Below are 18,251 nucleotides of genomic sequence, written 5' to 3'. Positions count from 1 at the left end.
TCAATATTAATTCTCTTAAGTAACCAACCTAAAAATCAGTTAAGAAAATCAGTGAAATCCACATAAGTTTTGAAGGTTTTAGAGAGATTTTTAAGATAATATTTAAGATTATTAATCATTTTTAAAAAAAATTAATCACGTAAAATTATCATCATTAAAATAATATATAAATGAAATTTGAACTTATAATTCTGTTTTCAATAATGAGGAAAAATGATCGATACTTTTAAAAATTAGTCTAAAAATCCTCTTAAAACCTTAAAATTGTGACATATGAATTTCATTAAAATTTTTTTCTAATCTTATTTTTTGATTTTGTCACTTGTCTTTATCTTATCACTAAAAAGATTTTTAAACTGTCTAGTGTAGAGGATTAGTTATTTCCCTTTCATAATATATATTTTTCATTAGACTATTGGTTAACACTTTAACTAACTAGAATTATATATCATATCTAGTAGAGATAAAATTAGATATATTATATATATAATGGGTAATTATTTTTTCAAAGTACTTGAAGGTTGATCTATTTTACATAGATATATAATTTGAACTAGGTTATATATTTTTCGTGTGTTATACATTCATATCTTATTTTCCATTGCATTTGCGGTTCGAGTAACGGGTGTTTGGATATATTAGTACATGGAAGGTCATATTCCTCATTTAATTGAAATGGTCTTTTTTATTAGTAGTTAACGTAATTTTATGTATTTTTTCTTTTTTCTAGTTAAGTTAGAGTCCCTAATTCAAGAGTGAATAGTGTGCTTTTCATTGTATAGGCAAATTCTAACTAGTATCTTTTCTGTTAATGAGATTTTAACGTTGTTAAAAAAAATATCTAATATATTAAGTACTTTGCTATTTTGGTTATTTCAAAAATATATATGTGATACTTCATAATTTTGTATTTATATTAGCCACATAAAAGTAACTACAATATGATACGTGTGATTGACCATGAAATTCAATCATTGAATTTTTGTTTAGGTACATGATTATTATGATGGAGTGGTTAACTTTTTAAGTTTTTATCATTGAATTGACTTCATGATATTTAAACATTTTATATGTATATTAAGTACTATGTATGAGAAAAAAAAAGTATTTATTTTAGGGAAATGATTAATCTTTTTAATATATTAGCTTAAAAATCCTCTTAAATATTGGATGATGACATGTGAAAAAATCAGGAGACAAGATTAAGAAAGAAAATTAGTGAATACCATATGTCACCTTCTTAAAGTGTTAAGGGATTTTTAGACTATTTTGTTAGAAACATTAGTCATTTTCCTTTACTTTAATATATGCACCAACTTAAAACAATGTACAGTATATGTGACTATGTGAGTATAAAAGAAGTATGAAGAACTATTTGTATTCATCAACTATATCTCGACGTGAAATACGAGTAAAAACAACTTTTATTTATTTTTGGGGGAAATGGCGGAGGTAAAAACAAGTACATTTTGAGCGTTTATAAAAAGTTGGGGGGCAAAAAGTGAGGGAGAAGCAATTACTTTATCCATGAAAAATGGATGCAAAGGTGCTGCCAGCCAACAATCATGTGGTGGTTATGAAGGCCAAAACCTTCCCACCAAAGATTTTGCAAACCAGTTGTTTAAATGTTTATATACAATATCAACTCACTGCTCGTGATTATTTGACTTCCTAGTTTTTCCTTCGTCAAACACAATCATTTAAGCTAATAACAAAAAAAGTTTTTTTTTTTTAAAGACATAAGATTATATTAAAATCTACAACTGACAAAAAACGCTAGGTAAAGCAAGAGTACATACATATAATACAACTAAAAGAACACTATAGAGTATGAGAGAGTAAATAAGTTATATATTTGTACTAGTCCTAATATCCGTACGATGTACAGTGGCTATATAAATTGTATCACAAAAAAAAACGAATATGTCACATACATGATTTTTGAGTATGAAATAGATTATGGTTAAATAAACTAATGATCGAAACTAAATTATAATATGCAGTAATGATAAGTATAAGAAATGCTAGTTAGAGTTTTAGATTAACTTTAAATTTTTACATCAAAATCGAAACTTGTAAGAATAGTGGATGACGACAAAATAGCCTTGTGCTTTCGAATCGTAAACTCAAATTTTCGAAGTCTTCATGTTAATAACTTATTATTATAAGTAATATAAGTGATAGGAGTTGAAAAAATTGAGAAAGACAAGGGAACAATTTTATTAATAAGAATACGATCAATCAAATAAGGTTGTAATATGTTTTGTATCTATAAGCCAAGAGTTAGAGTCTAACTCTAAATCTAATAAAGAAATTGAATCTATATACAATTAAAAAAACTAATTTAATAAAATAAATAAATTAAAAAAACACTTGTCGATCAAGGATTACGCTACATGTCGTTTCAAGAACAACTCAATCTTGTTTAAATATATTGGTAAATAATAATAATAATAATAATAATAATAATAATAGTAATAATAATAATAATAAGTGATAGAAAAGTAATCAACTTGTAGATTTATAAGGATAGGTTTAATAATATAATAATAATTAAGATATGTTCCAAAATTTATTTATTACGATATCTATATCTAGATTTTTACTAATATATTACATATATGATACGTGTCATTTAAAAACTTGTACCACATGTCAGTCTCAAAAGATACACAATTCTGTTTTAGTTTATTGGTAGATACTGAAAACTACAAATACCACTAATTTGTCCAGATCTGAACAAAAAAATTGTTAAGAAGAAAATAACTTTTGTTGTCCTCGCAACACTAAATTGCAGGGCGTTGGAGATGTCCGTGAAACACATATAATTGTTATTATTTCATGTAAAAATTTTCATGCGAAAAAACAACAATATTATGATTGTGAGAAAGGGTAGTACTTATGGTGGTGACAAAGGGTACTTATGGCCATAGTTTATCAGAATCATTATTGTTTTCTAGCTGCCATTATTTTGTGGTAAAAGATTGATAACCAACCATTCAAACCCGTATTGGTTATTTATCTAGGAGTTAGAGTATTGTAAAAGTGTTAATGTAAAATAAATAGGACAAAATCTTGACCTTTAGATTATGGTTAAATTGATGCATGAACATTCATGAAACAATTGATACACAATAAATTACATGATGCACAGTAATTTTCAATAAGGAAAAACATATTGTTTTATTTATTTTACATTAATACTTGTTTTCTTTTACCTAAAACCTATTTATTTATAATGTAAAGGCATATACTCCACTTGATCTTTTACTTCATGACTATTGTAAAAGAAAACAAGTATTAAGGAAAATAAAAATAAAAAAAATAGGTAATATACTTGATCTTTTTACTTCATGACTATTGTTTATAAGGTGTTTAATTGGATTAAACCCAAGCCTTTTAAGGAGTAATATTTATGACGAAATTGCTTCCACTTACCCATTATGAACCGGGTTATATATATACGTCTTTATGGATATCATGACTTAATTGTGTGTTTTTTTTCAATCTTTTCATTATTTTTCATGAATTAAAGTTAATATAACTTTTATATCATTTGTGACTTTTTAGGCAATAAAAGAAAGAACTAGGAGGTAGGCGTGCATGCATGATATATGCATGATGACTCCAAACATCAGGTTTCAGCTTTAATTTGTTTATCTTAACTGTATTTATGGGAAGTTAAAATTTAGCAGCTTTTCAATTATGCAACTAATCACATTTATGTTTAAGTTTGCTTAATATACTTTTACCTCAGGAAAAAGGCAAATTAAAAATGAGAAAAGGAAACTTTTGAAAAATAAATATAAAATGGAAAAGGTAGAGAATAACTCAAGTTTTAATGAAAAGGACCAAAGCATGGTCAAACACAATGCCGCCTATCTTTTCCAATTTTAGTTAGATTTTAGACCCGTGTTAAACATTGCATACGGGGTTTATGATATTATCAATATTAGATTTTTATACATTTAAGTTATAAAAGCTTATAATTTTAAAGATATAATTTTTATAAATTTTTAGCATCAAGTTTATGAAAGTCCTATATTTAGCTTATTTTAGCATCAAGTTCATGTGTCTAACCCAAGTGAAAGGTAAAATTAGGACCTATATACTCCTTAAACTTATCAAACAAATAAGCTGAAAGTATAATAGTTCAATTCTAAGATACATGGCTTGTTTATATTATCTTACCTTTATATGTTTTTTTTAGCTATGAGACCGAGTTACGGTTTATGGAGAGACAAGTTTATAACAAATGATGCTTTATTAAAAGATGACATGACAGTGTGGTTAGGCCTATGTTTATAATCCCATATTTATAAATCGTTTCTAACACTATTCATCATTTCTAGACACCCCAAGAATACCCCCTCCTTATAACCCCCTCTTCTTCTCCTATTCTTTCACTCACATCATCTTTTCGGGCCCCATTTTTCTTCACAACACGCACTTCCAATATTGGAAGTAACCTCCGGGCGCACTCCACGACGCAGCCCCTACTACTTGCTTCCTCCGGTTTGGTCGCGTCGGAAGTGGCTGGACGCACGAATGGAAAGTCTATAAGGACCGACCTTATTGACTTGAAAACATTTATAGCAATGGGGTTTAATTTGGAAATGCTCTTATCTATATTCCCTTATAAAACATATTTGAAATCTATTTTAGGAAATTTAAGCAAATTTTTCAGTATCCGCATTTTACCCCTAACTATCTATACTATATTAATAAACAAACTACTATCCCTTTTTCAACTCTCTACCTTTAAAATACCCAAAATACTCTTAATTTTTAACACATTCATAACTCATACTAAATCTACCCAATATATCCCTAAAATATTTTACACCATATTTATCAAAACTATCGATCTCCTTTACTAATTAATCTAAATTTTTCCACCTAATATCCCTATAATATACTTAATAAAGTTATTTACAAAAGATACATCCCTTAACCATAAAATAACTATACTACCAGATACGTCAATTACTTTTAAATTAATAACTACATCTTTACCACCATCGTCACTACTCACTAACACCACTTGTTGCCACCGCCGCCGCCGCATTACGCGGGTACTCATCTCGTATATGGACAAGCAATGCGCAATTAACTTTTTTTTTTTTTAATAGCTAAATGTTATTATTATTTTAGTAATTACTTCAAAAAAAACTCTACTGGTGGGATTCAAACTCCACCCCTACACCAAGAAGGTATAAGTCCTCCAGCACTAAGCTATCACCCAAATGGCCCAATTAACTATGTTACTACGTATTTGTTCGTTAAATATAGGCCTTGATTTTGAGTTTGGTTTAGTTCGTTTATATCCTTGCAATATATACACATTTTGCATAACTCATATACTCAACTTATTGTTACCCATTCTATGTTGTATGTGTTGTCGTTATGGTGTCATGATACCCATAACAACAATAAACAACAAAAGATTGTGTGGGGATGACCAAAGATTTCAATGACTTCATGGGTGAATCAAACCAACCAATTGAAGGCAGCTATTAAGATCTCTAGTAACTTAATACATTAAGCTAATTAAGGTTATAATTGACATGAGCTATAGATGAATGATTACATTGTCAAGACCTGATTTTTATTTTTGAAAATTGACTTTCATTCATATTCACCTCACCACCGGGTGACGTATAAACACCAATATCACAAATTAAAATTAATGACACCAATTAATCTTGCCAAATGATAGTTAAACGACTCCCTTTTGTCGAGATGAGCAATGATAATGTGATATTTCAAGAATAAGGCTGTTAAAATTCAGACTTTTTAGGCTCCCAATTTTTAAATTAATAACTTTGATTTAATACTAAGAGCACAACATAATCTCTTAATTGCAAAAATATATTTGCTTATGTTATACTAACATAAGCAAATATATAACATAAGCAACTAACATAAGCAAATATATTTTTTGCAATTAACTAACATAAGCAAATATATTTTTTACAATTAATTGTATAACATAAGCAAATATATCTTTTGCAATTAACTGTATAGAGATGATGTTGTGCTCTTAGTATTAAATCAGGGTTATTATTTTTGTTTTACGTTAGTTATATTTAAATATATAAACATTTTATGGATGTTTAATTAATTATCCAATAGCACTGTCAACAGCATGGATATATTATACCCATAATTATAAATAACGATTAGGACTTTCATCCTTTTGTCTTTTCAGGCTTTTATTCGAACAACTAAACCGACGATTTATAGAGAAAAAAGATTTGACCAACCTCATTTTAATTTGTAGGTCTACAACTCTCTATAAGCTGTAAGCGGCTTCACCAGTCGATCACTAGCTAACTCACATGTATATATAAAAGTAGTTAACAATTCATTTTTCGAACGTACATGTCAAAATAAGTAACACAAAAGAAAATTAATGGTTGACTCAAATCAACCAAGCTACTTGTAAGTATTTCATCACAAATACCTTATTACATGTATGCCAAATGACACTTTGTATATAAAACATAAAATCGTAAATTTCTTATTTATAAAAGTACAATTTTTATACACGCAATTAACATCTAAAGACAAAATTTACATGAACATCTTTTTAGAGTTCACTCAATATGATCAGGCCCACCTAGGCGATCCATACATAAATCTTTAAAAAGATTATTAATAATTTCTTGACTTTGGTTTCAATAATTAGCATCATATTTTAAAGTCAAAAAATTAGCTATTTGATGTAACATCAATGCGTCCGATACTTGATAGTTTAGCGTGTGATTAACTGCTTAATTTGTTTTCTTTTTTCACACAACTTGATCCTCATACAAATCTTAAAACAGTTTTGTAATTCTCACATGACACACCGAAAATTTTGTCTAGCTTGCGATTTTCCTAAGTACCATATTGTATGTTAGTTTTTTGTTAACTATTGAATGAAAAGGTAAAAATATTATTTCCATATATGTAGTTGCTGATCCTATGAAAAAATAAAAAGAAACAAAAAAAATTATTCATTATATGAGAAATTTCCTTTTCAATGATGTTCATTTTAAATTGGGAAATGCTATATACAATCATAAGGGATGTATTTAACGTGCATAAAAAAACTTGTACCTTCCATATTAAAAGTCTGTTCCCTGATTTTCATGATAAATGTACAAACAATTTATGCACCTTAAACACGGTTTTAAGGGTTGTATTTAACAAATCCCTTTTAAATTAACTATATCTCTTTTACGGGTCAATGCATGGTTCTTGCCTTTGTGGAGTGAAATTCAAGATTCAATCTTTAACATGGATCTACTTGCATAGTTTATAATTACGAGTACTGTACCCGCACAATACGGCGGTGTTGGCAGGGACGACGGTCTAGTGGTGTCGGTAATGGTACTACTGGTGGTGGTGGCGGTGTCAATTGATGTAGAAATATAGGTTGATGTAAAGGTGATAGTAAAAATATTTTAGAAGATAAAGGTTGAAGTGTAAATTAATTCATTACGAGCTTAAAATGTCATAGGCAATTTTGGTGATTCAAAAACAGAATTTTATAAAAATAAAAATAGACCGGCCTTTTACTTTATAAGAGAGTAAAAATAAAGATTTGAGATAGCTTTGAAATAGTGTAAAATTGTTGTTAAGAAAAATCTTCCTTTTAACATAGTATTTTATTATCAAAAGTTATGTAACATCTTTTAAACTTATATATTTGGATATCTATATCTATAAACCCTTATAAAGGGTATTGAGACTAAGTTTTAAACACTTTTTTTATTCCTATAATACCCTCTTTAATTGCATTATATTTTACAACTCCTCTAAATGTCGAAATTACCCTTATCAAAATTTAAAGAGAAAAAAAATCCATATCAACAAAAAAAAAACATAACACTTTTTCCAGTCGATCTCCCTATCGCAACCCTTGCCATCAATTCATCACCATCAACAACTAAATCACAACCCCTCGCCCCAACCACCACCGTCGGATTCCTCACTATCAACAAGGGTTTTTCTAATATTAACGGTTACCTTCTAGCTGCTGCAATGCACCGGTACCAGGCTAATTGTAATATACTAACATCCATACTACGACTATACCTTAATTACTTTTCTAAGTCTCAAACTGGTCTATTACTGGTTGCTAGTTGGCAGTTGCTACTAACATGGCCCGAGGTTGATTTTTGGGCTAAGTATTGCTTTTCATAATTTGATAAATCCAATAGAAGTGGGCCTGGATTTACTTACATTTTGACATAATAATCCGTTACTTTGTTACTTGTTAGTTGTTGGGAGTCTCCCAATTAATCAAATTCTTTACACTTTAATTTTATTTTATTTTATTTTATTTTTAACAGCGCATTCGAACCGTTACTATGACATTGAATTGAACAGTAGGTGGAGTTCCAACCACGCATGTGTAGTATGAAATCCTGGACTCCAAAAAACCCTCTAATAATCTACTTTTACAATAAGGATCGATTAATCTTTTATGTGCTTGAACATATCAATCATAACCATAAGAATTGTCGTTGGTAAAATCCTAACAATTAATTGTTGAAAACGTTTGTACTTTTTTCTATATAAATGGCAAACTATGAGTATATGGATTGCATATATTTAAAAGAATAATGATAAATCAACTTAATCGGTATGCCTAATAGTAAGATGATGACATGTGAAAATATCAGAGAGCAAGATTAGAAAGAGAGAATTAGTAGAATTCATATGTTAAATTCTTAAGGTTTTATGTTAGATTTTTAAACGGATGAGTTAGTTCGATTAATAATTTTTCTATTTAAAAATAAACAAAGACGTTGACTTTCATTAAATGATGGCACGTAAAAATAAAAGAGTATACAGTCACACTCCTTTATTAAAGTCCCAACTGTACACTCACAAACCCCTCTTCCATACAACGCACGTTTCAGAGTGCCACCAACCCTTTTGCCCAATACCACAACAACACACATTGATCATGATCATTCATAAAATACGTTTTCTTACACAATTCTCAATAGGTGGTCTATACTTAATATTTTTTTTGTTTATGAGAATTTTCAAAATTGTATTTTTAGGGATTAGGGTATAATGCCAAATTTTCGCTCTTTGGCAAGCTTTTAGCCAATAAAAAGATATTATATGGATATGCCAAAATATTGTCAGTTCTTGCCAACAAGAAGTCAAAAGTAATGGTATATTATAACTTGGCAATTTGTCAACGTTTGCCAAAAATCAAAAGATAAAAAAAAAAGCCAATACATGCCATGTGCCATGCCTTTAGTTCACATGAAAAGAGCCAAAACATGCCACAATTAATCGGCCTAAACTAGCCGATTCAATTTGCTGATTGACTTGCCAAAACTTATCAATGCATGTGCTATAAGCTTGCCAAAGAACCGATGCTATCCGATCCATTTTGCCGATTAAACTTGCCGACTACACCCATGCCTCTTAGGGACACAAGTGTAGTGCCAAAAATTGGCAAATTGGCAAGTTTAATTTTGGCTAATTTTCGACTAATGAAATTACGACACGTGTTATTCCCAAAACTAGCCAAAACTTGCCAAATTACATTGTGTAGTGTACAAAACTAACCAAAACTTGCCAATTTACCAATTCCGGAAAACATATAAAAGGTAATCGGAAAATAAACAAAGTTGCCGGAAAACATAAAAAATGATCGTTTTTTTTATACAATATAAACTTGGCCTAAGAATTTGGGGGTTGGAAATTTCAGAAGTTGGAGACGCCATGGTTGCTAATCCGAAGGTTTACCCCGCCAAGATACGCCCCAAAAAAAATATGGCAACATATTGCTTTAATGGAACAAAATACGGCAACCTAACTGTTCAACAATATTATCATCGTCAAAAACTATTTTTTTTGGCTACCTATTGCTTTAATGGAATAAAATACGACAATACTACCAAGAAAAAATCCAGCAACACTACCACTAAGTTAACACTATTAAGCTAATCACAAACATACAATTAACGGCAATGTAAAAAGATAAATATACATACATATATATACACACATAAGTAGCAACAACAGTTAACTGTAAAAACCCAAGAAAGGGCTCGCCGGAAAACCACAACCACCGTAAGCAGCAACAGAAGCAGCAGTTAACCGAAGAAAACCCAAGAAAGGACTCGCCGGAAAACCGAAATAACACCACCAGAAAAGCCAAAAAGGGGATCACCAGATTACATGCAGACACGATCTAGAAATACCATTAAAGAGTTCACCGGAAAATCGATTAAACCAGAAACCCCAAAAAAAGGGTCGCCAAAAAACCGATTAAAGTAGCCAAATAGACAACTAAACCCTTGCCAAAGCCAAACAAAGATTTAGCCGTAAAAAAAGTGAAAATTTCTGGCCGGCAACCGCCGGAAACACCAAAAAGGGGGTTTCCGATCTCACCGGAATATGGGTGCTATATGTTAGAAGCATCGACAAGTTTTATCCGCATGTATTCCGGCAATAGAAGCCAAGAAAAACATAGAAATAGCCTAAATCGAAAAACCCCCCAAATTTTTCAGTTAGGTTTCCGGTGAAATATTGAAGTTTTGGCACAAGAACAAAAAGAAACAGTCACAAGGCACGCTCCCAACGTTCACAAGGATCGGCCAAAACTGACCGATATATATAGCCAAAACTAGACGATTAAACTTGCCAAAACTAGCCGATGCATGTACTATAGGGTTGCTAAAGAGCCGATACTTTTTGCCGATAAAACCAGCCGACTACACTCTTGCCCTTTAAGATACATTGTATTCTTAAGATACATTGTGACTAAAAATTAAAAAAATCACTTCCTTACACTAAACATAGTTTATACCATTTTGTAATCATACAATTCATCCTTAGAACTCTTTTTGATTTGTTCATGACTAGATTTTTGTTCCTTTAAATTTAATTAGAATTTCTTTATACAATTAATAAGATATACTGCATATAATAGATAATACATAAAAAGTTGAAACAAAAATAAGATTTATAAATAAATAAACGTATTACCATACTAAACGATTAAAACTAGTATAAAAAGAAAAATTACGGTTACAACGTAGATTAAACAAAATTATAGTCTTAAACTTTACATGAGTATTAAACGTTGGAAAATGTAATTTCTATTTCATTTTATGAACCATCCAGAAAGTCAAACATATTGCCATGCAAATTTGCATGGCCATTAAAAGCAATATAATGCATTTCCTCTATATATATATGAACACTCTTCGATCTTTTCTTCAATAAAACTTCACACTCAATTTTCAAGAAAATGAAACTACCACAAACCAGCTTCATGGCTATCCTTCCATTGATATTACTCTCTTCTATCACTACCACCATTACTAGCCGTCCAACCGCCCTCATCACCTCCCGTCGCGGTCTATCCGAAAACTGTGACCCTCTTTTCGGAATCGGATGCAGTGAACCATGGCCTTTCGCTTCCTCCAACCCTTTCATGTCTAGACCTTTTCTACGTAGCCAAACCAACTCACCACCATCCGTTGTCGTGCCGTCCCCACCACCACCCGTGTTCACGAATTACCCGTCGTTTACACCCCCATTAGACGATACAAATCCGTCTTTTTCACCACTTGTTGCATCTCCCCCACCACCAGGCTATACTTTTACTACTCCTACTGTTGTCCCTCAACTTCCACCAGACAATGATGATGATATAAATTCACCGTTTATTGGAATATCGTTTTCCCCACCAAATCCCGAGGTAACTTTACCTCCAATTGTTGAAAATAATCAGCCAGACCAGTTTGTGTCACCACCACAAGAAAACCAGCCCGGACCACCGGTTGTTCCTATTGAATCTAAGCCGCCAGAAGACGCTGGAAAGCAACTTCCACAGCTGCCACCAGTGGTGGAATCTCCTCCAGCTGCTTAATTAATTAGCTAAATTAAATTAATTTGCTAATCTGCTAGTTGAGTTCAGTTTTATTATATATATAATTAAGTATGGTGTTATTGTGTTACACTAGTATTTTAACATTATGAAATGGATTTATCAAGTTTAATTAATTAGTGAGATTTAATTAAATCTTATGCATCCTTGTACGAGCTAGTGTCTTTTCTTGGAACAGATTTTGAATTATGTTTTACGAGTATCTCTTAGCTATAGGGGTCAAATAAAGAACACATAAGTTAACAAAAGAGAGTTGACATTTATACCATTTATTTTAATTAATCTATTAAAGTTATGTATAAGATTTCTGTACTATATGTTATAAAGCTTGTATAATTTGGTAAATTTATTAAAATGTATGATACGAATATCAATTCTCTTAAACGATGAGGCCATGTGGGTCAAATAGGTTGAAAGTCATTGAAAATGATATATTTTGGCACATCACATGGAAATATGTAATTGGAAGAAAAAAAAAGGGGTGTATGGGTCAACCTACCAAACTCAACCCATTTGGATATAGGAAAAGTGGAGTGTACATATTCATATTTTGCCCAACCCGACCCAACTACTCTAGCTAGCTCCTAACCCATCCATGAGTTTGAATCATCAATCAAAAGTATGTGATCTTTTTCTTTACAGATAAAAAAAAAACCATATAAAATGAATTCATATTTCAATAAAAAAAAAAAAAAAAACTGGAAAAATGGAAGAACTGGATAAATTACTAGAGAAGTCTAACATGGTACATGAATTAAAAGGAGGTCGATCAGTATAGTATAAAATATAAATTGAGTAAAAATTTCAACGCAGGCAGCAGGCTCTGTCCCAATTGAGAGACATGCATGCAGGAGCAATAAGTAGAGTCAGTAGTCCCAATTGTTTTTATATACCTCTTCACAAAAAATTTTTTCCCTCTTTTGTATCATCGATTGAACACGTACTTATATCTCGTCTGCCAATTGTATCACGTTATTTACAACAAAACAAAATGTTAAACAAAAAAACAAAACAAAAAGAAAACATCATGCTAATTTCGATCGGGTCGGGCAAGTTTTCTATGAATTAGATGAAGAATATGTTCGATGGTCAAGTATCATACATCAAGGGTGTTTTACACATCAACTTGTTACACGTAGGCGGTTACCAGGTTTACTTACATTAGTCGGACAAAATAAGGAGTTCATTACATTATACTTAACTAGCATGGTACCCGCGCAATGCGCTGACGGTGACAACGACGACGGTTTAGTGGTGGCGATGACATCGATAATTGGTGTCGAGTGACGTAACCGTGCGTGTAAGTTAATGCAATGGTAGTAGGGATAATATTTTAGAAGGTAAGAAATTTGAGTGTAAATTAGCAAGATAAAGGTTTAAAGTGTAAATTAATTCATTAAGGACAAATTTGGTAATCTCTAATAACTTTTCCGTAAGGGGTGTTTATTAAGGATAATTTATTACTTTTCCATCTAACCATTTTCTAACACTTTTGAGTTTCCAAAAATGAGGGTTAGATAATTATTATAAAGAATATAGATAGACACACAAGTAGATCACCACATGACATAAACAAAAGTGCATAATTCATTACATTTCCAACTCATCCATTTATGCCATGCTAAATTTATTTTAGTGTGTTTAGCATCAACATTATTGAAGTATATAATATATATATATATATATATATATAAATTTTTCTTAACACTAAATTCAATGCATAATTGAGATTTATTATTATCATTGAAAGATATTCTCTATTCACACAAGACCGCTTAAAAAATCTAAATATATTCTTTTTAAAATCCTTGATTTATCTTTTGAATATATTCTTTTTAAAATCCTTGATTTATCTTCTGAATATATTCTTTTTAAAATCCTTCTAAAAACATATAAATACACACAAATCTCTTCTAATCCAGTCTCTTGATGATTTTTCTAAATATCATTATGTTGTTGTTAGCTAGGTTGGCGGATTTATGTTAAAAGGATACATATATATTATTGTCCAAACTATCACTTAAATGATAATGAAACAAAAAAAGGTAATCTAAACAAGTTTGCTAAATTAGTAAATTAAGTATCTTATTTATAAGTCAATGGCTGTATGTTATTTTTATAAAACATTAACATATCATTATGAACAATATGTGATTTTTTGTATTAAGCCGGTTAATAAACTATTTAAAAAAAAGTTTTTTATTCAAAGCTTGCTTGCTACAATTTGCTGTTTTTAGAAAAAATAATCTAGGTAAAATAAATATGCTAGAAATAAATAAATAATTACATATAAAAGAAAGACCGCCTCTTCTTTTGTGCGTTAAGTAAAAAAAAAAAAACCTAGCTAGCCGCAACCAATCTGATTTATGGAAACCGTGCGGGCCACGTCTAGTAGATTAGGAAAGACGTAAACATACAATAGATTATATATAAATACTTATGTATTGTGCATATAAACCGTATGTGAGAAAACAATTTAACCCTTGGGTCCGATAGATCCGATTCACAAGTTAATTGAAATAATTGTATTGTATTTGTATTCTCTTTTGGTTTCATTCATCAATGGATCGATCGGAGGGATTTAAGATAATCCTAGAAGAAGAACAGAAGTTCAGAAAACAATCGGAAGAAGAGGCACTTTTACGGCAAAAAGAACGTGAACGCCGGATAATAAGACGGGGAAAGGAAATATTGTTGAATTACCAGAAGAAGAAACAAGAAGAAAAAGAAGGGAAACATTTGACAGTGGCATTAATGAGGAGACAAATTCTTGAAAAAGCTTGTGCAGGCCCAAAACGGCCCAAACACACATTGGAGGATAATGTCGAATTGGGTTCCCCCGTATATGCCGAGATTAATGCTGACGATGATGATGATGATGAATTGGTAGTTTTGGAGGAGAAATTTCCTGTGTGGAAATAATCTTGACGGTGTGTCAATTTTATTAGTATGCGTCTAGTATCTTAGTCGGTGTTTCTTTTTTTTCTTTTTTTCTTTTTTAAACTTTAAGTCAATTTTAATGAAAGTTTAAGTTAATGTCTTTGATTACTACAAGTTTAGATAATTTTGGTTATTTGACAAGTTATTTAGTTGGGTTTAATTAGTGAATGAATGAGGTAGTAATGGGTCAATTGTATGAATTATATTTGTTGTACTCTATGGGTCTCTTAGGCGTATTTGGTTCGCGGAATATTTTTGGAAGGAATGAAATCTTTCATAGGAATTGGAATCTAAATGAATGGAATTTGACGGAATGTTTTTGATTTTTTGAAGATTCAAATGAGGGACAAAATGAGATTCCTTCCCCCATCCCCAAGGAATGGAGATTCCATCAAATGAGGGAATGTTAATATTCTAACGGAATGTGATTCATCCATCTTTAACCAACCAAACACTAAGGAATGGAATTCAATTCCATCAGATTCCATCAAATTCCGTAAACCAAACGCGACCTTAATTTTTTTGTGTAAGGCTTGTTTTCTTCTTTCATTAAGTAGAGAACTTTTCCACATAAGCTTTTCTTTTGCAAATTAACTCCTTTCTTTATGATCTGCAATTAATTCAATATTTCATTTTTCTTTAATTATTATGAACGTCATTGATTCTATTGTCTATCGTTCAAAGTTTGAAAAATGAAATAATTAAAAAAAATAGACGGGTCGGGCGGGTTTGGGTAACGGGTCAAAACGGGTGCGGGTCCAAGCGGATCATTTTAGAATTGCGGGTCAAATGGGTGCGGGTCAAAGCAGATTGGGCGTGGGTCGGGTGTGGGTCAACCCGCATTTTTTTTTTACAAACCAAATTTAATAGCTAACGCTAATACTGACAAAACCTAAACTCAAATAAAAAAATAACTTGATTTATTTGATAATTTACTTTCTTTAAGTATCTTAATTAAATTAAATTGACATTGAAAATATATATAATACTGAATAGTGAATACTCTGTGTAAGTACACATATTTATATATATAGTACATATATATTAATGAAAAGAATAAAAAAAATAAAAAAATTTTGAGATGCACATTAAGACCGCGTACCTCACACTTTCATTTCTGTATGCTCACATTTTTCCATTTTAGTTTCTCTCACTGTACTTATATCTATACATACATTTATATGTGTATATGTATATTAGTATATATATATCTTCATCTTCCTTTCATTCACCATGGACCAACATCTCCGACGACATCACTCAAGACCTCCAAAGCATAAGCTTCAAGTCTTCAACGGTCCAACTACCATCATCACCATGGATCCACGGTCCAACCACCATGATTCGACGGTCAAACCACCACCGTGACCACTGACCAGTTGCGCGCCGCTCCCAATATCAAATACAAAAGAATCGAACTTAGAGATGTTGATTTTTGATGAGAAAGTTGTACATCGTTTCTTGATCGATCGCGTGTGAAAATGTAATGTGTTAAGTGTTAACCCGCTAAATCGACCCGCTCGACCCGCACAAGGAAATTAAGTCTTGCCTAAACTACCCAGTTATACCCATTCTATCATTCCAAGGGTGCCCATATATACCCAGATCACTGAAAAAGTTACCCAAACTTACCCAAATTTTCTTGTTTGGGTAAGTTTTGCCAGGTCTAAGTTCAAACATGTGTAGGTAGACAGATTATATGGCTGCAAAACATGCCGAAACGCACCAATTGGGAAGGCCATTAAGCAAGCGGCAGTCAGAGGATGGAATTAATATATGTTTCTTTCTTTTACTTCCTAGCTTATAATATTTGTCATGAAATATGCTGGTGATTTCATTTATACCCCATACAAGGGTTCAAGATACTTTCAATTCCCAGATATATTGAAAGCGTATGTAGACTCAATGCACTGACTGCTAAATAAGAATGCAGCTGAGCGAAATAGTACGTACTACCACATGATTTATTTTGGGCTGGTTATGTCGTTGCATCAAGCTAGTAGTGTCATCGACCATTGCTTTATGCCTTTATCTAGACATCGTCTTAATGTTGAGGCGACTCTTATTGTTCATCGATTTTGTATTCAGGGAGCATACATTTATCACAAAGAAATCATAGCTGCACCAGGGATCAAAATTACTCCTGCACTCGTGTTGGATGTTCATTTGTAAATTTAATTAAAAGCAAATTTGACATGTGTTTTGTCAATTGATAGAGTTGGAAAAATATATATATTTTCTTAATATAGATGACATACACGAGCCCTATATTTATACAAGAAAAGAAAACAATTTTTGGTAACATAGGTTAAACTAAGACCGACTCTAATTCTTGGACTCGGACCCTTCCTGGACCGATACACTGTTGAGGCCTTGATCTTGTATAATCGGGAAGTGATGATACTAATTTTGATCCCACATATTCTAACACTCCCCCTCAAGTTGAATATCGGGATTACCGAAATTCAACTTGCTCAGACACTTATGAAACATAGATGTTCCCACTGCTTTGGTTAAAATATCAGCAAGTTGATCTTCAGACTTAACAAAAGGTAACTTGATAATTCCACTTTCCAATTTTTCTTTTATGAAGTGACGGTCAACTTCCACATGCTTGGTTCTATCATGCTGAACAGGATTCTCTGAAATCTGGATAGCAGCTTCATTATCGCTCATGATTCGGATACTCTCTTTGGGAGCAAAACCTATTTCAGACACCAGTTTTCTCAACCATAAAGCTTCTGCTAGTCCCCTAGCTATACCCCTAAACTCAGCTTCAGCACTTGACAATGATACAACTTTCTGTTTTTTACTTTTCCATGTAACCAAGTTATCACCTACCATTGAAAAATACCCAGAAGTAGATCTTCGATTACCTTTGTCTCCTGCCCAATCTGCATCTGTATATATCTGAATCTTGAGATGGCCATTTGCCTTAAATAACACCCCATGTCCTGACGTTCCTTTAAGATACCTGATAATTCGCAGAACTGCATTCATATGATCTTCATGAGGTTGATGCATAAATTGACTAACTACCCCAACAGCATATGCAATGTCTGGACGAGTATGAGCCAAATAAATAAGTTTCCCCACCAACCTTTGATATTTTCCTTTATCAGTAGTTTTAGCGTCTGTCTTCACAAACAACTTCTGATTAATGACCATGGGTGTGTCTGCTGGCTTGCAATCAACCATTCCTGTTTCAGCCAAAAGATCTAATATATATTTTTTCTGGCAGATAAAAATTCCATGTTTAGATTTTGAAACTTCTATTCCAAAGAAGTACTTCAGATCTCCCAAATCTTTCATTTCAAATTCTGCGAACAAAGCTGATTTTAGTTGGTTGATCTCTTGTTCATCATTCCCTATTATAATCATATCATCAACATAAATT

General features: G+C 31.6%; 1 protein-coding gene across 1 annotated transcript; it reads left to right on the top strand.

Moving 5' to 3' along the window:
• The first annotated feature begins 11,272 nt into the window (after nt 1-11,272).
• On the top strand, nt 11,273-11,896 carry LOC122607237 (proline-rich receptor-like protein kinase PERK13). Its single transcript, XM_043780173.1, has one exon. The coding sequence runs from the start codon at nt 11,273-11,275 to the stop codon at nt 11,894-11,896; it is 624 nt and encodes a 207-aa protein (XP_043636108.1).
• The last annotated feature ends 6,355 nt before the right edge of the window (nt 11,897-18,251 follow it).

Source organism: Erigeron canadensis, chromosome 7, assembly GCF_010389155.1.
Source record: "Erigeron canadensis isolate Cc75 chromosome 7, C_canadensis_v1, whole genome shotgun sequence".
In the NCBI taxonomy this organism is placed as follows: domain Eukaryota; kingdom Viridiplantae; phylum Streptophyta; class Magnoliopsida; order Asterales; family Asteraceae; genus Erigeron; species Erigeron canadensis.
The sequence above is the reverse complement of the archived record's forward strand: the minus strand, read 5'-3'. Positions and strand labels throughout refer to the sequence as shown.